Source organism: Erpetoichthys calabaricus, chromosome 4 (assembly GCF_900747795.2).
Source record: "Erpetoichthys calabaricus chromosome 4, fErpCal1.3, whole genome shotgun sequence".
NCBI classification, from domain to species: Eukaryota; Metazoa; Chordata; class Cladistia; order Polypteriformes; family Polypteridae; genus Erpetoichthys; species Erpetoichthys calabaricus.
The window spans coordinates 202,059,109-202,083,242 of record NC_041397.2 but is presented as its reverse complement, the minus strand read 5'-3'; the positions used below and the strand labels follow the sequence as shown (position 1 = coordinate 202,083,242).

General features: G+C 36.7%; 1 protein-coding gene across 2 annotated transcripts in view; it reads left to right on the top strand.

Moving 5' to 3' along the window:
- Window positions 1–19,111, top strand: part of pcp4b (Purkinje cell protein 4b) — a 679,051-nt gene extending 659,940 nt beyond the window's left edge. For both annotated transcript variants that reach the window (XM_051926863.1, XM_028801310.2), the window contains one exon: window positions 18,780–19,111. In XM_051926863.1, coding sequence (XP_051782823.1) covers window positions 18,780–18,910 — 131 coding nt within the window. In that variant the 3' untranslated portion in view covers window positions 18,911–19,111. The remainder of the gene's footprint in view (window positions 1–18,779) is intronic.
- Window positions 19,112–24,134: the final 5,023 nt, after the last annotated feature.

The window sequence follows — 24,134 nt, the reverse complement described above, 5'->3', positions numbered from 1 at the left end:
TGATGGTCATTCAATGAAGTTGCAAAAGGTGTTTTAACAGAAGTATTTTCACATCTTTTTTTAGAGATTTCTAACTCCAAGAAGCAGGAATTTGTGAAGCAGACTTACTTTCAATCTATCAATTGTTGTCTAGCAGGGGCGCTTCATGTATCTGAAAATGACACATTTAAGAAAACATGATGTCAGCAACATCAAAATATAACCTTGGCCCTCTGCAACACCTCCCACAATATAACACGCCAAAACCAATTACACGGTTGTCATTTGAGACCACATGAGTCGAAGTTTTTCTTATTTATACATTGGAAGTCTCCTTGCATTGAGTCACTGATCTTTTTTCTCTAGTTTTGTATCCTTTTCTGTAATTTATCAATTTGTACTTTATTTGTTTAACTCTTTTACTAAATTCATGGCTGTACCTTTCATATTTTCTAAACCTGCCCTGATCCTGTTCTTGTAAACTTACCTCATTCTAGACATTGTAGCACATCTTCCTGGCTCTTGTCTCACAAATCTGAAACTGCCTTTAAACCATACTGACTGTTGCCTGTTTCCACTCATGCTCAGCAGAGCCCTTCATATTTAGAAATGGGTGATTAAACACAGATACCCAAGACAGCGTAAAGACAAGACATGCAATTGGCTTAGAGGGGCATTGAGAAACCAACACTGTTATTTGAATCATCTATTTGAACCTCCCTTAGAAATCTACTGATTTTAAACTACAGCTGAGCATGGCGCCTTCTTTAAATCAGTAAATGTCTGATTTTGCCTAAAGTATCCATTTTGAAATATAATGATATGAATTACATGTTCAGTCTGCTCACAGCTTTGCAATAGTTGCAAAATTCTTAATGAATCTATCATCACAGCTCATAATCGCACATAAATGTACTTGCATTGTTCAGTCTCCAGCTCATTCAATTTTTTTTTTTTTTTTAGGTTTTATTTGCCCAGTGCTAATTGTATTCTCCAGATATTTAGCTTCCCTTGTCCTTTGTAGACATTTCCCTGAGTTAGCTATTGGTCCTCTCTTCCTCAAAAAACTGTTACTGCACAGAAGCATTGCAAATGTGTATTAAGACATTGTTGAGATAATCAGAAGCCAGGAGTCAATTTGGTTTTATAAATCTATCCATCAAATGTTATAAAAATGTTGGAGTCTTCCATATTGAATTAATCCATCTGGTGCAAAAATGCTTTCCATGTCATGATCTTTATCCTACATTATACCTCCCACAAAACACCTTCAGTGAGATCTCTGCCACTGTGTGGGTGTCAGAACTTAGCTGGATATACGGTCAATTAATTCCAAATGCTATGTGACCTGGAATAAGACATGGAAGATTGCAAAAATCTGATCTTTTCTCTGTGAAATATGCTATACAAAAATGATTGATTGAAATATAATTAACTTTCAGAAATAATTACATATTTGCTTTGTGCCATCTGTTTATGGTTCTTAACCTGTGGGTTCAGATCAAGCACCATTAACTTCTGTTCTAAATCCCAGATACTGTATATGTGTTTCTGCCTCAGAAATTATATCATTTTCGGTTACCTAAGTTTTTGGCAATGCAGAAAATACATTCTTTTTGGTCAAAAAGACAGTTTGGCTTTGTTTTGAGGAAATTTCTTAAGGTTCTACTTGCTGCTGAATTTTCAGCTTTTCTCTACACCTCTGCAAATGAAAGAGTGGATCCCCTGCACTCTACTATTTACTTTTATCCATTTCCACTGCTAGTTTACAATTCACACCTTTGAAATTATTTTTAACTGTGTTTTCCAGTGTGCTGGGAACTCACAGTACATTGGGCTGTCAGTGCACACACTCGGGCTTAGACAGTCTTAACGGAAGAGGTAGATTATACAAGAAATGCTGCATGACGTAAGCCTCCTGCAAATGCTGCCTTACACGCGGGCTGATTTGTCCCTTTAAGGTCATATTTTTGATAATATGTTCAGTACAGATGAGAGGGAAAGGGCGGTTTATTTCAGAATATTTATATAATATCTAGCACTACCCTTAGGTGAATTTGAAAGCATGGTTTGAATGCTGACTTACGTCCTCCAGACACTTGTGTAATTTCTGTTAAAGAAATAATATGCAGAGATTTCTCAGGACATTGCAACACAGAGCTGAAAAATAGGACTGCTAGCTATATGTTCACTTTGTCTTCATTTTTCTTTTCAAAAATTCATTTATATGTTCCTCTTTAATTATATTAAAAGCATTCAGACTTTTTAAAGTTCATCCCATTCTCTGACAAGAATTAAACCACTTTAGGGACCTAAAGCAAGTGTTCCAAATTTTCAAAGGCATTAATAAAATTAAATTAAAGCATTCTCATGTATCAGATAGTAAATCACATACTCAAGGACACTGATGGAAGTAAAGGATAAGTCCATTTAAGACTTGACTAAGGAAGCATTTCTTCACACAAACTGTTATATGGAACAAACAAGTAAGTCATACAGATGAAGAGAAAATCCTAACATTTTCTAAAAATTATCTGAAAACGATATCAAGACAACTTAGGTATTAATTAACCAAATGAGCCTGATGGACTGAATGGCCTCTTCTGGTTTGTGAAATATTTTTTCTTCCTGGCTGCTTTTATCCAGGAAATCAGTCTCAGTGCAGATCTGCTGTTTTCTTACTTCAGCAAATGGCAGATCGTTTCTTCTTCACCCATATAGTGTACTGTCTACACTTATTCACTGCCTACATCTTCATAATACAGGGTGGATTTGCAGATTTTATATTGACATGTATGGCTCTACCAAAATAATACAGCTGAGAAGGTCAGAATTTTATTCACCATTCAATTGTTATTTTCTTAAAATGTAATTTAATGCAGAATCAAAGGTATGGCTTCTTTAGATATTTTAATTGTTACTCATAAAAATCCCAGAAGCTTCCTAGTAGTGTTCCAGCTTCCCTTTAGTCTGTTTTGAATATATTGTTTTTTAAGTGTTGACCAAGGGGGTCTCAGGTACTTGTGGTGAACTGCAACTTCCTCTGATATCTAGGGGATGAGGTGAAGTGCATCAAGGTCCATGTGTTGTCATGGTAGGGTCCTAGGGTGACTTTTGGTCTCTTTAATAAGTAGACCTTAACAGAATGCCCCAAATCCAAATATATAGCACTTAGAAGCTTTGGTACCATCAGAGTAGACTACTGTTGTAGTTCAATGCTTCCCGTTTTTCTTTTAACCCCTCAATTACAGTCCATTTTTTGTGACTTATATGTACATTATATAGAATTATGGCAATAAATTTATTCAATATAGAGTATGATTTTTCTGAAAATATTTTGTATAAATACCTGGAGGACATAACTCCCTGTTGTCAAATAGCCACTGAAATTCATTAACTAAATGGATGAATTTTCATTTTAGTATTGTATATTCATTGTAATATTTGACAAATACACTTGCATATCATTGCCAAATTAAAAATTTCTTGGTTCAGTGAGAAGCATTTTTATTTCATAGCATTTGAATCCAAAAATAGTTCAGATGTATAGTGCCATATAAGTTCCACCCGTGTCTCCATGGGTTTCGTTGTATACAGCTTTAGGGGAAATACATTCCCATTTACTTTTTTAGGTCGTATATTCTTCATATTAAGTTGATTAAAAATTCAACATCAATTTCAGGGTTTTACAATATGCTATATCCACCATTTAATAATACTCTCTCGCAGCTCTAGCATATTGGTTTGAAATACTAGTCCTGTCATTTTCAGTGTGACATTTACATGTGCCCCCTCTGTCTATTGAGTTATTTTTCTCCAGATACTCAGGTGTTTCTCCCATATCCCAAATGCATGCAAGCAGGATAATTTTCCAAATCTAAATGAACTTTTTATGGGTAAATGTGTGTCTTGAAACTGTTCCAGTCCCACAAACTACATACGAGGTTACAGGATATGGATAAAACAACAAATTGTGCTACTTGCACAAGGCAGCAATAGTTTTGAGAGAACATGGAATAAGGATATGGCATGGCGAAGTCAGAATTCACGCAGCAGTCAAAATTGGGAAGACAATAACTAAAAAAAGCTCAAGGCGTGTAGTGAGAATCACGGTTTGAGAACAAAGCAGTAAATTGTAATCCAAAAAGAGTTAAAGTAACCAAAGCCAAGAAACACGAGACATAATTCATAATCAGAAGGCAGAACAAATAGTTGTAAGCAGTAAATTCAGGAATCGTTTTTAACAATGTTAAAAACAGAAGGAAGCAAAAGATGAATATAGCCACTATTGGCCACAGAATTCTTGAAAACCAAACTCAAATGATTTTTCAAGGTCAAGGAGCTGTTAGGAAAATTTTAACTTACAAGTCAGATTATGACACAAATAGGCATGTTTATTAGCACCCCCCAGCAGTCACTTCCTCGGTGTTAAAGCCTATGATCTGCTCATTTACTTAAAATATCCCACATACTGTATGTGAGGAATAAGGTGGATAGAAACTGGTCATATACAGCATGTTTAAGTAATAACACAAATTATTAAAGGATCACTTCATCCAAAAATGTTTTTTTTATTATTTCCCCATGTAGTTTGTAGTGATGATTGAAAAAAAATTCAACTTCATGTTTTCATGCAGAATGGAAAGAAAGAAGTTTATAATATAATAATACCCAATAGTGAACAATGGCAAACAATGTGAAAAATGCTCATGGAAAAAAGGAAGAAAAAAAAGACAGGACTCTTTTCCAACAAAAGATGGGGAGAGATGGGTCAGTTCACAAAGTCAATCCCATGTGGCTTTGCTTCTCTTTTTATGCCCGGTGCTGGCTATTCCGGAAGTAACTATTTAATAATATTTTTTAAAAAGCATGCATTTTCATATTTTGAGCATATGAGTGGTGTGAACTTTAGCCCAGACACAGACAGCCACGGATGCAGAATGTCCCAAAACACACGCATTTATTAACGTTTTACACCATCACAATGTACACAGTGCACAAACTCCACAAATGCTCTGTACTTATCTCTTTTTCTTGTCCTTTTCTTCTGCTGCCTCTACTCCTCTCTCACAAGCTCCGTCCTCTTCCACCCAACTCCGGCTCCCCAAGTGGAGTGAAGCGGCCTCTTTTATACCGCACCCGGAAGTCCTCAAGGTGCTCCTCGATCAAGTTCCGGCAGCACTTCTGAGTGTGATGGAAGTGCTGCAGACCACGGCTCCGGAACTGTCCAGGCGCACCCTGGTGGTGGCCACGGTGCCCCGCAGGGTTGAGCTTCTAAGTTCCAGTCCCGTGGCCCCGATGTAAACCTGGGGGCTGGTCCTCTCGTGTCTCAAGGGTACTGCTGGTGATATGTCCACTCCACTGGTGCTCTCCTCAAAAGGGCATCCCGACCAGGCAAGGTCCCTGGCCATCTATCACACTGGATAAGGGACATGTGGATTATGCGACACCAGTGAGATTTTTTTTCTTTCTTCATGAACATTTTTTAGCATCATTTGCTGTTGTACAGCATTAATTACTATTGGATTCTATTATATCATAAACGTTTTTCTGTCCATTCTGCATGAAAGGATGAAATTAAAAATTTATCTTGGCCAATGCACAAAAACAGTGCATATGGTAATTTGTGTGAGATGATCATTATAATATGTTTTGAAGAGTCATCAGTGAATGCTTGTCTTGAATTTATAAAAAAAAGTATGTCTTCATTTGTTCCTTTACTTATTTTCCATTCACTGTTTAATCTTACTAGGAGTTGGTAAGATGCCCAAATATATTTCTGGACTAACTGGCAGAAGGCAGAAAGTGATGTGAATGAGTCATCAAATGTTTGCTGGAAGTGTGAAATATATTCACCCTTGCATTTAAGAATCAAGAATTACAATGACTAAAAATCATTAGACTATTGGAAAAAATCCAATGAAATGTGAAAAAAATAATGATTCTGCATAAAGAGTGTCCTGTGGTGTTATAGTATTCTAGTAGTATATTATATCCTTTAACACACACCTGTACTTTAGGAGTAGATCCTAAGAGCTAACCACTTGAAAAATGTAGTACAAAACATTAATCATATCCAGCTAGATTTAAATGGATATACTGTAGTGTGAGTTCTGCGTTAGCCTAACCTTACTATTCACACAAATTTCTCCTTAGTGCCCATGACCTTTGACAAAGGATATAGCAAAGTTTTAAGCAGAGGAAAAATGAGTAACTTGAGAGGCAAATGGACGTTGAGCTGGTGGGACCAGAGACATCGAGAAAATTTAAAACTCTATTGTATGCCAATGCAACTTAAAGGAAGAGTACAGAACAGTACTTACAAAGTTACAACAGAGAACAAAGGTTTGGTTAGTTATTAAACTGGCATACTGAATACAAATGCAGAAGCGGCAAAAGTAGTACATTTCACCCGGACAAATAATGTAATGAGTTACTCTTTTAATAGAGGGAAGAACAAACTCTCTTATAAAAAGAGGCAACCATGAGGGATTGTTTTTTTTTAACAGTTAATTTAAAAGTAGGGTAATCACTGTTTAAAACTAACACTACCTTGCTAGTACTCTCACAAAATGATCATACCTACTATACCATTAAGGTACTGTATGCTTGATTTAGATAAAAATGTTTCATATAAAGGATTAATGAAATTGTGGAATAATATGAGAAGTGTTTGGATAAATATTATACTGAAAATAATTTCACATTTATTCTAGATTTAATAAAACATATTACATTTAGTTTTTGATTTGCCTTTTAAAGTGTTTCAATAGTAATAAAAATGATAACTGACATACTTAAATTCAATTGTTTATTATTTTCACAGCAATAGATATTTAATTTATTATTTCCACATAACTAATACATTTCAACAAATATGCATGAAAAGTTATTCTTTCTTCTTATATCTCCTTACTAAATGTATTAGCCTGATTGTTTGTATGTTCTCTTCCTGCTGACATGAATTTTTGTCTACTTAATTTAGTTGTACTCTCACATCTAAAACACATGTTAGGTATGTCAGTTACTCTAAACCAACATTGTGAGTGCACAGGGCCGTGGATGCGGTCATACTTTCCACTGAAATTGCATCCCACCCAGATATGATTCTTGCTTTGTGCCTTATTTTGCAGGTGCTGGCTTTATGTTATCCCAAAATAGAAAGTGCATTTTAAGAAAATGGATAAGTGACATTATCAGAGATATAGGATATGCTGACTAATATTCCAATTCAATTTAAGGCTAAGAGATTTATTGCTTTTAAAATGGCTCTTACAGTAGTTAAGAATAATGCTAATTGTTTGCAATGGTGCCATTATAAAAGCATATTTTAAATAACATTATCCTCTAAGATAGATTTGTGTATGGTTGGAAAACATTCTACTAAAAGACTGGATGGCACCCGAGCACTTGGCACAGATTCTTTTCATAAGTGTGCTTTTGAAAGATTCAGTATGAAATGATTAAGGATGGCTATCATTCAAATGAAGAAGGCCACTTTTACGCTGATATTGGCTACTCTGCAAAAAAGCTTCTGTGTTCCAGTAAGAAGCTGAAGCAAAAATGAGGTGTGTTATTCAACATAATAACTATATCTTCTGCTGATTATTAGAAAACGGACTTGCAGTGTTGGAACTGAATGAAGAAATTATTCTCTTTATATAGAAGCAGGTCATCATGAAAATATGGTTTATTAATTTACAAAGCATAGAGAGACACCCTAGTCCATTGGCAGAAACAAAGTACTTGTACGTAAATGAAATTACACTCTTCTAAAAGGAGATGGGGGTAGCATGGTGGTGCAGTGGTAGTTCTGTTGCCTCACAATAATGACATCATGGATCAAGGTCTCGCTGCTTTCCGTGTGGAGCTTGCATGTTTTCCAGATGTGTATGTTTCTTCCAGGTAGTCTGGGTTTCCTCCCACAGTCCAAAGATATAAAGGTTAGGAAGACTGCCAAATTCCTCCTATTGTGCATGTGTGTGTGTTCATCATGCAGTGGGCTGGCACCCTGTCCAGAGATTGATCTTGCTTGGCAGCTAATGCTTGATGGGACAGGCTTCCACTACCCTGCTCTGGATAAGGGTAGTGGTAAGTAAATAGTGGTAAGGGCAACACATGAAGACAGATGGGATAAATATATGGTAACAGTAGTGTTTCTGCTTCATATGACTCTGAATTTCTTTCTCAGATTCTTAGTTTTGTCAACAGTATTTATTACATTAAAATGAATTTCTAAATTCCTGTTATCCTCATTACAGACACTAATAACAACAAACCTGATAAAAGGATGCTCCACAAGGCTGAATGCTTGTGCTAAGGGTTGGCAGTGAGCCATGTTCCTCTGGTAGCATAGAAACTGTCAAATGTTCAATCATTCAAGAATATATATATTTTTTTACATAAGAGTCTCAGATCTGTTTAAACCAACTGGGGATTGCTGGGAGCCAGCCAGAGCCTATCCCAAGAGCATTGAGCCCATGAAAGGACACAGACTTAGAGAAGGCATCAGGACATTACAGGGCCCAGTCACGCACAAGCACTTGTGCACACACACACACACACACACACACACACTTGTACTAACAGTCTGGTAAGTTTACAACTGCCATCTTTCTAATTTAAAGTAACAGAGATTATAGGTAATGGTGTGTTATCTGCTTGACAGATGGACAATGCAGTAGTTGAGTTAAGATGGCTTTTAAATGTACAAGTTATGATCATTTTAATGATCACCTAGCTTTGGGGTAGCAGACTTTAAGTTCTGTACCTGGTTTATTCCCTCGTAACTATAAATTGCAGACAATCTGAGCAATATTCACACCCACTGTGATAGCCAGTATTTATATTTTTCTACAAGCTTGTGATCAGGAATAAATCTAAGAGTTAACACAACACATCTGCAGTGTGAAAAGTTCTCACCGATTCTGCTGTGTAGTGTTCAAAAAAATTGTCCAAGTGACTTGTAAATTTCCTCTTAGGTGGGAGAATGAAGAGAACGCAAGTTAACTTTAAGAACATTCTGTTAAATAATGTGATTTTAAGTAAGCAAGCTAAATTATATGGAAATTGTGTTTCAGGATGAGACCTTGGGCTAAAAGGAGATCAGTATTAAGATCTTGTCACCTTACCTTTACCAAAGATGTGATCTGTTCAGTTAATATTTTAACCCTAGCTATATTTAATTAATTAAATAATTTCATTTATATAGTGCTTTCCTCACTACTCAAAGTGCTTTACATAGTTGGGGGAAACCACTTCAAGCACCACCGGTGTGTAGCACCAATCTGAATGATGCAAAGGCAACCACTATGTTGCGGTGGTACACTCACCACACATTTGCTGTTAGGTGGTGAACGAGTGAGAGAGATAGCCAATTACAGACAGGGGATGATAATGGGGCCAGTATGGATGAGGCCAAGATGGGCAATTTAACCTGGATAAAGGATACACCCCGCTCTTCATGAAGGATGCTCATGGATCTTTAGTAACTACAGAGAGTTGGTTTTATAAATCATCCAAAGAAGAGCGCCATATTTACAACACAGTGTCCCTGTCACTGCATAGGGGCATTGGGATCCACACACAGACGGTGCCAGTGCTAGGTTATTTTGTGTCCTAGGCCAAGCTTATTAGTACACCAAGTGACTGTTTGGTAGCTAACCTGCGCAGCTGAGTTTTCCCCCCCTTTATGATCTGCGCCTTAGGCGAATGTGTAATTTGCCTTAATGGTGGTGCCGGCCCTGCATACAGACCACAAAGAAATAACCCACTGCTGGTCTTACCAAGGCCAATCCCAGCATCAACCCAAGCTTTTCCTAAGTGGCCTCCCATCCAAGTACTGGCTGGATCCAAACATGCTTAGCTTCAGTTGGATGACCTGTTCTCAAGTATGGGTAATGTGGCTATGATAGTTACACACACACACAAAAATTATTCCTTATTTGCACTTCTTAATGATTCAACAGAGTCCTCACTTTGGTTAGTTATTTACTCTCCTCACACAAAGCATGTCCTGAAGCTTTGTCAGCAGTTTTACTTTAACATCTGTTTAACTGCATTCTGTGAAGTTCTCTTATTTTACAATTACCTAATTATATCCTAGAAGAAATGCTTCAAAGTTCTGCATTTTACAACTTAAGTGTCCCTTGCAGAAGAGGAAAAAAAAACAACTTTAAATAAAAGACTTAGTTCATCAGAAATTGAATTCTCTACTAACAAAAATTTCAAATATGATTCTCCTACAAATGGTAGTGATTAACATTAGACATACGGTCACAATGACCCCCCAAATCTGAAACTATACTAGACTTAAGAAAAATCCTATTGAACTGTTACAATTAAAACTCCTTCCCAAACGATGAGTTTCAAGAGATAATAGTATAAAGGACCAGTTACTGGGCACTGTTTAGAAATGTCTCTTATACAATGCTGCTTCTTACTCTAACCTAGTAGTACTAGGGTGGTGTACCGTGTTAGCCATTATGAATGTAGAGAAAAGCCAAGCAAAATGACACCTTTTATTGGCTAACTAGAAAGATTACAATATGCAAGCTTTCGAGGCAACTCAGGCCCCTTCTTCAGGCAAGATGTAATCTTGTTTACATGGCACAGAACACAGCCCTTTAATGAAACCAAAACCAATGTTTCATCATCGTCATTTCACTGATTTAATAGTCAATTTCAGGGTTTACTCAGGTTAGCCGGTTGTCTCTAAATCTTTGTCCTCCACTCTCTGCAAACTTGAGTGTCCTTTTATATGAAACTCATTCTTTTCATATCTAAAAATAATTAGAAAAACAATTCAATGTCAATGATTTCAGACAAGTAAGACCCCATTTGATTGCATCTGATTGTGTCTATAACCACCCAGACAAATGAAAGGAGTGGTGCTTGTATGTTCAAAGGCACAGAACACAGCCCTTTGAACATGTCATGGTGGCATCTTAATTGGTGCTGCTGTGGCCCAGAGATCTGGGTTTGAATCTTGACATTCTCACTTTCGGTGTGGTGTTTGCATGTTCATATGGAATGATTCTCTCATGGATAAGGTAGATAATATGGTGACTCTAATTTAGACGAGAATTTTATGTGTGCTCAATTATAAATTATTGCCTTTACCCCTTATATGGTTCATCTCCCTGCAGCTCTTTAAAGAAAAAAACAATTTTGGAAAGTAAATGGAGGAATGGCCATTAGTCACACAAACATTAGGAAATTTTTGTTTACACAAAGAATGCTAGACACTTGGAATAAGCTCTCAAATAGTGTGGTAGACAGTAAAACTTTAGGGACTTTCAAAACCTGACTTGATGTTTTTTAGAAGAAATAATTGAATAGGATTGGCGAGCTTTGTTGGGCTGAATGGCCTGTTCTCTTCTAGAGTGTTCTAGTCAAGCATTACATTCCATGTTTTTCGCTCTGCCTCTACCTCTACCTTCCAGAGGGCACAGAGAGAGCTATTTTTAAAATGCAAAAGTCGTGGGAAGCTGCAGGGACAAACAAGTTTAGTCCTGCTACTTATATCATGTTCTGCCTAGTTGGCTCATGTGTTCAGAGACATCTTCAACACCACTTTAAGCCTTTTACTTTTATGCATTGTTTCAAAGAATTTATCATTCCTGGGCGTAAACCTAAAAGGACTACTAGGAGTAGCTGTCATATTAGTTATAATTCTTGAGATTTTGAAATATTGTAGTGATCATTATGTTGAGTCGCTTAAGGTATTTGACACTAAGTTTAGTGGATATGGCACTGCCATCTGTGGTTTGTTTACATTGACAATGATTTCCATCTCATGACACCTGGAAGCCAGTGTTATGCTATTTTTTGCCTCCACATTTCTACATCCAACTAAAATCAAAACTGCAATGAGCTAGCTTTTGGAAAACGTAATGATTTTGGACTGTTTGCATGTGTTTTTCAATAAAACTTTTCTGGTTGGTGCTTTGGACTCTGTGGATAATTTTTTTGGCTCTAGACCCAACTAATGTGTCACTTTAGAACATTAGAACACTCTAGACGAGAATAGGCCATTCAACCCAACAAAGCTTGCCAGTCCTATCCACTTATTTCTTCTAAAACAACATCAAGTCGAGTTTTGAAAGTCCCCAATGTCTTACTGTCTACCCCACTACTTGGTAGCTTATTCCAAGTGTCTATTGTTCTTTGAGTAAAGAAAAACTTCCTAATGTTTGTGCGAAATTTACCCTTAACAAGTTTCCAGCTGTGTCCCCGTGTTCTTGATGAACTCATTTTAAAATAACAGTCTCGATCCACTGTACTAATTCCCTTCATAATTTTAAACACTTCAATCATGTCACCTCTTAATCTTCTTTTGCTTAAACTGTATAGGCTCAGCTCTTTTAATCTTTCCTCATAGTTTAACCCCTGTAGCCCTGGAATCAGACTAGTCGCTCTTCTCTGGACCTTTTCTAGTGCTGCTATGTCCTGTTTGTAGCCTGGAGACCAACACTGCACACAGTACTCAAGATGAGGCCTCACCAGTGCATTATAAAAGTTGAGCATAACCTCCTTGGACTTGTACTCCACACATCGTGCTATGTAACCTAACATTCTGTTAGCCTACTTAATGGCTTCTGAACACTGTCGGGAAGTCGATAGCTTAGAGTCCACTACGACTCCTAAATCCTTCTCATAAGGTGTACTCTCGATTTTCCGACCGCCCACTGTGTATTCAAACCTAACATTTTTACTTCCTATGTGTAATACTTTACATTTACTGACATTAAATTTCATCTGCCACAAATCTGCCCAAGCCTGCATGCTATCCAAGTCCTTCTGTAATAATATAATGGATTCCAAATTATCTGCTAATCTTGGTATCATCTGCAAACTTAACCAGCTTGTTACTTATATTCCTATCTAAATCATTTATATACTGTATATGAAAAATAGAAGTAGTCCTAACACTGACCCCTGTGGAACATCACTCTTAACATCGGCCAGTTCTGATGAGGTTCCTCACACCATCACCCTCTGCTTCCTGTGTCTGAGCCAATTCTGCACCCATCTAAAAACATCACCCTGAACTCCCACTTCTTTTAATTTGATGCCTAACCTCTCATGTGGCACCTTATCAAATGCTTTCTGAAAGTCCTGATAAATAATATCATATGCTGCACTTTGATCGTATCCTTTTGTTGCCTCCTCATAGAATTCCAGCATGTTAGAAAAACACAACCTCCCTCTTCTGAACCCATGCTGACTGTTCAGAATAACTCCTGTCCTTGCCAGGTGTTGCTCAATCTTATCCTTAATAATTCCTTCCATTAATTTTCCTGTGATGCATGTTACGCTTACTGGCCTATAGTTGCTTGGATCTGCCCTGTCATCCTTTTTTATATTATGAGATGATATTTGCAATTTTCCAGTCCTTCGGAATGTCTCCAGTGTGCAGTGACTTCCTAAAAATATGTGTCAAGGATTTATATATGTACTCGCTAGCTTCCTTAAGAACTCGAGGGTAAATATTATCTGGTCCTGGTGATTTGTTTGATTTCAGTTTATTTAATCTGAGCAGCACTTCTCCTTCTACAATTTCCAAATCCCTCAGTACTTCCTTAGTAGTCCTTGTTACCTCTGGGAGGTTATCCACTTGCTCACTTGTAAACACCTCAGAAAAATTTAAGTTTCGGTCATCCGCTATTTCACTGTCTGTATCTTTTAATTCCCCTATTTCTGATGCACTTGACCTCCTCCTTGACTGTTCTTTTACTACTAAATTACTGAAAGAATCTCTTAGGGTCTTCTTTCGCCTTATCTGCTATATTCCTCTCCAACTGTCTTTTAGCCTCCCTGATATCCTTCTTAATGGTTGCCCTCATGTTCTCATACGCTTTATGAGTCACTTTGCAGTCATTAATCTTATATGCCTTATAGAGCATTTTTTTCTTTTGCAACTTCTTTTTAAAGTATTTTTTTAATCCACCGTGGAGTTTTTTTTAGTTTCCTATTAATTTCAAATTTAGGGATGTATCTGTGCTGCATTACATGTAAAACATTTTTAAACCTGTTCCACTTCTCCTCGACTGTCTCCACACTTAAAAGCTTATCCCAGTGTATCCTACTTAGACATTGTTGCATCTGCTCAAAATTAGCCCTACCAAAGTTAAACTTAACAATTTTAGTCTTTGCATCTGTACTCTTACAAAATACTGAGAATTGTATTACATTATGGTCACTTGACCCTAGTGGTTCAATCACCTCTACACGCTAAATTCTATCCTAATTATTACAAAATACTAAATCCAATCAGGCTTCACCCCTTGTTGGTGCTTTAACGTGCTGTGTTAGAAAACAGTCACTGATTACTTCTAAAAACTCCTGCTCTTGTGCTCCTCCATCTGCAAGGTTATCCCAGTTAATATTTGGATAATTAAAGTCCCCCATGACTATATCTCCCTGTAAACTTGCCTTTTTGATATTACTAAAAAGATGTGTGTTGAAATTACTGTCTGAATTGGGTGGTCTATAATACACTCCAAAAATAAGACCTCTTTCCCTAATATTTTCCAGGCGAAGCCACATGTCCTCACTAAGATGGGGCTCATCATCCAGCTGAAGAGGACATACTGTATATTTAAATCCTGTTTGGCATAAACAGCAACCCCACCTCCTTTTCTGTTCTGTCTATCCTTCCTAAAAAATGTGTATCCCTTTATGTTACACTTATCCCCATCTTTGTTATTTAGCCAGGTTTCCGTTATTGCTATAATATCATAATTATGCTCTGCTGCATACAACTCCAACTCACTTACGTTATTTTTGATACTTCTAGCATTAAGGCAAGCTATTTTTAATGTGTTACTCCTTCTAATTTACATTACTGTGCATTTTTATTTCTACACCATTGTTTGTTCTTCCATGTATAGATCTAAACCTGGCCTGTCCTAAACTCCCTGCTCCCCCATTCCCTAGTTTAAACAATCCTCGACTAGCCTACACATACGACTCCCCAATACATTGGTGACCCTCCAGTTAAGTTGTTAACTTAATATGGAATAGGACACAGGCAGTTAAGGTCAACCACTTTAATATCACAGTCCCTTAGCTCAGAGATGCCTTAGGATTTTGTGTACACTTTTTTAATCCTTATGAACAACTTTCTAAGGTGAGGTCAATCAAATGTTTGAATATTGTCTATAATGATACCACCAATGTCAGCCTCATTTGACACAATGATGAAGCTCAGTGCTCTCTGAAGTGGATCCAGTAGTTATGTGTTTTAGCTCAATCCATCTGTTGTGATGTGAGATTTTGCATATAAGTTGATAAATATTTTGTATGTCTTTATTTGTAACTTAGGCAAAACTAAGTCAGGAAAGTGAATTTTACGACAGAGTTGGGGGAAGTGCTTGAAACAAATGTTTCTCTGCTAAAGTCTCTCTCTCATCCCCCACACCAAGCTAGGTTGCCTAACTGCCAAGCTTTACCTCAACAAATGGTTTTGGGGGGGTGGCAGGTGTGAAGATGTTCTATCCCCCCATTGGTCTGAAGTATGGCTGTTTGGAACTGGCTTGTATCAGAAGCCTTTAAGTACCATGACGTCCTATTGACTCTAGGGGTGGGAAAGAGAATTTATAAATTTGCTTGCTTAACCTCACTCTCTCTCGTACCAAACTGATGCATGAACTGAAAAGGACAACACAATGAAGAGCACAGCTCGGCAGCCATATTGAGACAGGCATGCAGCCTGTTCTAAAGAAAGCTGACCACCAATGATGCCTTAACTAGAGACATGTTAAGTAACTAACAAATCTGTGTGCTGCCTGAACTACATACACATCACCATTTATCAGGTTGTACGGTTGTCAATATTGAAATGTACTTTGCATATTGTTATTATTTATGAATATTATCAATAATACATTGTTTAAATTGTAACTTAACTCCTGCTTGTCTTTTACTACACCTAATTGCCTGAGGTTATAGATGTAGAAGGGAAGGTGGGGAGAAGTTATATACTATAATACCTTAGAATACAAAAGGGGAAAGTAGGGTAAAATATTGCTCTGCCAAGACAAAACACCATCCAAGAACACGAAGGCCAATAGGAAAAAGCAAATCTTCAAACATGCATCTCTATCACTAGGAAGCCAGTTTCTGCATTGGTCTTGTTGAAATTCTTCATTAGCAACTTGGAATGAAACATCAGAACTGAGAAAGTTCAAAGTTATCCAGGTTTGTAAATCCATCAGTTATCTTGAGATGATTATCTACAGTAATTTTTAATATTTCTCTGAAATTGTTTAAAGTCAGCCTTGCGGTTGTTTCAAATCTTAGTGTACTGTGTATGTAATTCTCCATGATCATTTTCAGTGTCCCTTCATGAACCAACATTTGGCACTTTGCTTGCAAAATGCATTGAAAATTGCACAGTTTCATCTTTTTATATGCCTATTTCAATTTTTTGGTTGTACATTATCATTTTCTATTTAGTCATTCAACCCATTGCCCATAATAATGCTTTTTAAGTAGAATTTTTATTCCTCTATGATATCAGAATTCTGTTAGTAACGCACATTATGATGGTGGTCATAAATGAAAATGTTTTAGAAAATGAAAACTGATTAATTGATTGGCAAACATTAGACATTTTATTAGTAAAATATCTTGCTATATTTAAATATATATTCACATGTTTTAAAGTCAAGTCTAGTTTTGCACAAAATTAATATGACTTGTGTTTATGGAAGTGTGCCTTGACCTGGATAGACACACCACCCAAGATTGCTCATTTTTTTGTCCAGTACTACTAAGGAAGTCTGACTCTCCACAATATTAAATTATATTAGGTGTTTTAAAATATGGACAGATGTGTTTTCAATAGGTTAAAAAGTAAGTAGTTTTGAGAAGGTTGAAAAAGGTGATTATTAGTTACAAGAGCAACAGATAAGAGATTCTCTAAATTGAAATACATCTTACATTGATTCCATATTTTAAGTATTTGACTAGATGGCTGTTAAATTGAATAGTTTGTATTGACTGGAGCACAGAGCAGGGCATAAACAGAAGATTTAAAACAAGTTTTTTTTTTCCAATGTTAGCCAGGCTGGTGTAAATTCATTAATTTGTGCCCATTTCCAAGATTTTGTTGTGCATATAATTGGTTAGGTAGGGTCATGCCACTTCCTGCTTTAGATCTTTTTACAGTTGACTTTTGGATGCATGTTCATTTCAAATTTTAGGTGAATGGTGTTAAGATCCATTATAATTTCTTAAAGAATTAACTATTAATGAAGATTGAGTGCTATTAAATAGATATAACAGCTTGGGGAGGATGTTCATTTTGAAAGTATTAATCCTCTCTGTTAAGGTGGGATGGAGGGTGAATTATTTGTTGACATCTTGTTTGATTTTTTTTTCCATAGTACATCTAAAATCTCTCTATTATAAAAAAAAAAAAAAAAACTTGGGACGACACTGCGATGAGATGTGATCTTTTGAAGAGAGATCTTTGTGAGACACAGAGACACTTTCACTTTCTGCAAGACATTCCACCCCACATTGTTTATATATATTCACATTTTGTTAAAAGGAACCTACCTAATTTTCCACATCTCATACCTGCATCCATTCCAGAGACTGTATTGGTCAGTGTTAATGAAAACTCAGATAGCATTTCAACAATATATAAAAATATTTTAAAGAATCCACCTTTCAATGATCCTAGGGAACGGTGGGAAAGGGATCTTTCAGTTGGCATCTCACAAAAGTAGTGGAAAAATTGAATACATTGAATACACTATAGATATATAAGTGGCAAGCATTCCATAATTCAACTAAAAACCCTGCGTCTAAAATACACCCAAGATCCAATCTGCGAGCATTGCCATCTAGCTTTAGCATCACGAGGCCATATGTTTTGGGAATGCACTAAATTAACATGATTGGAGAAATACTTTCATACCCTTCTCAGATAGCCTTGGTGTCACAATCACTCCTAAATTATTAATGGTGATGCTTGATGTAAATTGACTGGAATATCCTAAATCACTTAAATAGTACATCAACTTATCTTGCTTGACTGGAAAAATCCCAACCCAATAATCCAGTGAGTAAGTGAAGTTCTTTATCATCTCAATTTAGGAAAAAAAAATAAAATTCTCTCTTAGAAGATATGTTGACAACTTTTTTTCAAACATGGCAAGAATCAATTAATGTTATTTTAGAATAAGCATGCCTGGCCTGTGACTGACCATGGTTCTAAAATTTAAAAAGTTACATGGGATTCCCATGCCCCTTTTGTTTTTCTCTTTCAGTTGGGTGAAGGTTGAAACGTGTTTTGATTTTTATTTCTTTCTATTTCAATCTTTATTTTGTTCTCTCTGTATCGACTTTGAAGTACATGGTCGTATATGCAATGTTATTATTATTTGTTTGATTGTCATAGATAGATAGATAGATAGATAGATAGATAGATAGATACTTTATTAATCCCAATGGGAAATTCACATGTCCTGCCATTTGAAAATAAAATAAAAATTTATAAAAGAAAAATGGACAGGATTAAAATATTCAGTGTATTTTGTTAATTATATTTAGCTTTTGGTAAAAGACAATGAATTGTTTTAATTTGGAGAATTCTTAGTGTACTTCGGCTTTGATCTGCCATTCCTTTAAGAGTTTGCTTCAGGCTTGCCACCATTAATGCCTGATCAATTACATAGCATGGTTTATTTGAGTCTTCAGTATGCATTCAAATAAAATTCACTCAGAATCACTGAAGGGCTCAAACTAATATTTTTCAATAACTTTTGATTTATTCTGTTTGACAGATGCTTCCAAGAAGGATGTCCCAGAGGACTTTGACATTGACATGGATGCTCCGGAGACCGAGAAGGCAGCAGTTGCCATCCAGTCACAGTTCAGGAAGTTTCAGAAGAAGAAGCAGGATGTGAAATCCTAGTCTTGGCCATCCAGCACTCTTTCTTGTGGAGGAATAGTTCAGAATGGGCTTGGTGGTGCATGTCTAAGAATTTACATCATACGGACTTAAGGGAACGATGAAAGCAATTCAGTAAATTTCCACGTAATGAAGAAATGTCAAAAGAATCTCTATGTAACCTATGATTTAATTCGTGTAACAATAAATTATAAAGTTCTGAAACTCTGCCTCATTTGTTCATTTCACTTATCACAAAACTTGCAGGATTTTTATAGCATTCTTTAAGAAAAAAGAACCTTTGTGTGGATGTTTTAAGCAACACTCATTTATATTTAAATAATTATAGTAGGCTGTTAACTTATTTTGCTCAAGGCATTGATAAACTCCAAGAACAGCATATAAAAGCCACTGTAATCTGATTTGTTTGTCATTAAAATTCAAGTACAAGATTATGCAAAGCGCTGCAACTGGGCCAAGTGCCCATAAAAAAATCTGTTGTCGTTTGTGGAAATATTGATGCTTTCAGTGTAACCCAATTCATTTTTTCAGTAAATATTTCTTTCAAAAGTAGATTTCAAAACCATTTTATTTAAAGTTGCATGCTCCATTTTATGTTTTTGTTTATCCTACAAACTACCACCCAAGTAATGGTTAATGCAACTAGTACTAATGACCTGTGAAATAATCATCCCAATATTTTTTTATTTGTTAAATTAATTACAAAACTGATATGAGTATGTTTTATGGTGAAAAATGTGCAGCATTAAAGAACAGTGCATTTGTGGATGTAATTATCCATTTAAGTCTAGTTTTCAGTCTATGCTGATAAGTTACATAACAACCTAACACAACATCTGATGGATCCAGGTTGTGGGATAATGCTGAACCAGAGTGCAAGTACTGTCAGACAGGCTAATATATTCTAAGCATTGTTTAGTCCTGAAAAGAGTTGATTCTCTTTAAGAGCAGACCGCAGAGTGTGTGTACATGCCCATGTATCAGTAAGTACTATAAATGTTTCTTATGTACACCAATGAGTCAGTATCAACAAAGGTAAAGTTCACCCAATTAATGAAATAGCAAGTATACACTGAAAGCATTTTATATCTTACTTCTCCACCCTGCAGAAACGTGAGCCTACCAAATCTTTAAAAAAATATTACTTTTTATGGGCCTGTTCTTTTGTGTACGTTTTCAACAGTGTCACAAGTGAATGATTAAATAAGGCACAATTAAAAATTCTGTACTGTATTTTAATGTGCAAAAGCATTTTGCATGTCCTTTGCAAACTTTTGGCGAGCAGTTTTGAATGCCATTTTTTAATGTCATTTTTCTGTTTATTTAAAATTAATAATCATTTTGCTTTTATTTAATGTCTATATCATGCTACAAAAAATATATATTTGGAAACACTGTATTTCTATTGTACATTATCGTTTCTTTTCAAACTATCATGGTCATCAGGCATCTCACGTTACTAATGTAAAATATACAACAATGAGTAGTTGCAATAGAGAAAGGGTGATCAGTGTCAGTCCTGGAGGGCCGTAGTGGCTGCAGATTTTTGTTCCTACCAGTCACTTAATTAGAAAACAATCCTTGCTAAATCAGATCATATTTCATATCATGACTTGTTAGTTTTAACTCTACAATATCAGGTCATTCTTAAATTGTAGACATTTTTCTAATGACTTAGATCCTAAAATGGATGAATTTTCAATTCTTCACTTTCTCTTCAGTTTCCTTCTGAGTACTTTATTAAATCAAATAGGATACAATGAATATACACAGGTATAAATGGAAACAAATTGGATGGAAAACTGCTGGTTTCTTTGTCATTTATATCTTATTGCTGAAAAGGATCAATTAGATAACAGCAAATGCAGCTGTTTAAGACTAAATTAAGCAATTAAGGGTTCAAAAACTTAATGAGCAAGACTACTAAAACGAAGAAGAAAATTTTCACTTGAGCAGTAAGTGCTTCATTAGCAATAAATGTCTTCTCATTAAGCAAATGGGTTGGAACAAAAACCGGCAACCACTGCAGCCCTCCAAGACCAATGTTGCTCATCCCTAATTTAAAGTCTCTGAGTGTTAAATAGCAAATCAATGAAATTAAGTAGCAGTAAAAACTGGTCACTAATTGAGAATATGGTTAGAATAAAAGCCACTGTGTCCCTGTAGGATCGGAGTTGGGCACTCGTTCAATAGAGGATGGTATGTTGGCTCATTGGCTGTCATGGCTGCCTGATACCTGGGCATCTGGGTTTAAATTCTGGCTTGGCCACTTTGTGCAGTTTGTGTTATTCCTGTTGTTATGTTTTTTCCACAGTCTGAAAGTACTGGGTTAATCTTGTTTCTAAACTTGCCTACTAAATTCCCATGCCTGCTAAGCAACTAGAACAGACAATACTGTGATGAATATAGTAAATTCATAAAAGAATTAAAGCTAATTATACCAATACGAACTGAGCATCCAATGATCAATATTAGTTTGTGTTTGTCTAGAAATGTATTCTTACATAATAAAGTTAGAAAATGGCACTGTTCTAACTTTTTGTGTCACATTGTTCACCACATCGGCAAAATGCAAATGAAAGAGCTTTTATGATGAGCTGCTCATCTGATTTTTCCAGAATATGGTACTGTATATACAACCCACCTTTCAAAGTGAAATGGTGCAAAATTTCAACTCAATAGGCAGAGTTAGTTGTAAAATAACATTTAGCTAATAAACAAAAGAGTGAACACAAGCACTGACACTTACTGTAGTAGTGATATGGTAAAGGTTTTAGATAAAAGATGGACAGAATTCTTTATTGTCATTATGCATATACATAACGAAATTTTTGTTGGTAGGACTCGGCTTCAAGGCCGAATACTTAAAATACACAATACACTATAAATAATAAAATAAATATAATAAATATAAAGGACAGCAGCAATAAGATATCATCAAGTCCAGACTTTTCCTGAGGTAGTACGCCTGCAGAGACCAGTGATCTATGTGCGTGGGTCTGCAGGGAAGGAATACAAATGTGTATGTTTAATTACGAGGGAAAGTGCATGTGCATGTCTGCAGGGGGGCAGGTTCAAGGGCAGATGGACTTCACAGTTCTGGGGAAAAAGCTGTCTTTCAGTCTGCTGGTATGTGTTTTTATGTTTCTGTACCACTTTCCCGAAGGAAGTGTTACAAACAGCCCATTTCCCAGATGGGTGAGATCCGCAGCTATAAATTTAGCCCTCTTCTTCACCCTTCCAGCATATACAGAGTCCAGATCTAGGAGAGGACTTCCCACGATCCTCTGTGCTGTTCTCACCACCCATGCCAAGTCCTTACTATCCTGTGCTGTGCAGCTGCCATACCACACTGTCATACTGTGACAGAGAATGCTTTCTATAGCGGATCTGTAGAAGTATGTGAGCAGCTGAGAGGAGAATCCAGCACATCTCATCTTCCTGAGGAAGAAGAGTCTTTGTTGGGCCTTCTTTATCATGTGAGATGTGTTCAAAGACCAGGTCAGATCCGATGTGATGCGGATACCCAAGAACTTGTTATTGTCCACACACATTACAGCCTCCTCATGTATGAATATAGGAGCATGTTCTGTTTTTCTGGACCTCCTATAGTCCACAATGACCTCTTTGGTCTTGCTGGTCTTCAAGATGAGGTTCTTGGCTGAGCACCATAGTGCTAGGTGTTGTATCTCCTCTCTGTAGTAAGTCTCATCCTTGTCTGATATGAGACCCACACGGTCGTATCATCCACAAACTTCACAACCATATTTGTGGCATGGATGGCTGAGCAATCGTGCATGAATAACGTGAAGAGAGTTGGGCTGAGCACACAACCATGTGGCGTACCAGTGTTCAGAACCAGTGTGGATGATGTACGATCTCCAATTCTAAGCACCTGAGGCCTGTTGGTGAGAAAGTCCCTGATCCAGAGACACAACGATGTGGACAAACCCAGATTATGACGCTTTTGTACCAGCTTGTCTGGGATTACGGTGTTAAATGCTGAACTAAAATCGACGAATAGCATCCTAACATAAGTGTTAGGGCACTGCAGAGGAGTCAGGGCTGTGTGAAGTGCTATTGAGACAGCATCCTCTTTAGATTTGTTCCTCCTGTAGGCGAACTGATGGTTGTCAAATCCAACGGGGATGGCATCCTTGATGTACTTTAGGAGGATTCTCTCAAAGCACTTCATTATTACTGGGGTCAGAGCCACAGGGCGGTAATATAATATTTATATTATATGATTATATTATATGACTTTTTTAGGCACTGGCACAATAGTGGAGGATTTGATACAGACAGGGACCATTCCAAGTTGTAGAGAAAGGTAGAAAATGTCCAGAAAGACTCCTTCCAATTGATCAGCACATAGTTTCAGTGACTTACCCGACACCTTATCTGGTCCTGCAGCTCTGTTGGTGTTGATCCTCCTCAGGGTGGACCTCGCTTGGTGTAGTTGCAGGACTAGAGGCTGATGCTGCTCCTCCAGCCAAGGGTGATGTACAGTCTCCCGGCTGCTAGATGCATCAAAGTATACAAATCCTAATCAATAAGGCAGATTGTGCTTGATTGTTTCCACTGCTTTTAGCAGCAATGTAACTAAAATAAATACGGTATGTGATTTTTCAGATTCAAAGTTTATCACTATTAGGTCATGCTTAATTTATTACTACATTGGCATTGCAAGCTCAATTACTATAGTCTGAATTACTCAATTGCTCTGTACCCATGCTTCATCCTGAAGAATGTTCAGCAATGTCTTTCACCTGTTTACACCTCTCTTCCTACTTTTTATTTTATTCCTTCATTTGTCTTTAAACCTGCAGATAATAAAATTATGTATTTTCAATATTAAAGTTAAAAATATGTTGGTAACTGGTTCTGTTTCTCCAGTAGTGCCTCCATATATTTTTTAGTATTTTATAAAATACTAAAAAAGAGACCAGTACAGTGGAACCTCAGTTCACGAACGTCTCAGTACACGTACAAATCTGTTTACGACCAAAAGGTTCGCCAAACTTTTGCCTCGGTTCACGACCACACACTCGGTATACAAACAAGCCAGTTTCCCTCTCGGTTTGTACATGTTCAGTCTCTTCCTGTGCATTTCCTGTGCAGCGAGCAAGAGACAGAGAGAGCGAGAGAGCACGACACACACACGAGAGACAGACACACACACACACACATGCACGCAAGAGAGAGAGAGACACACACACACACACAC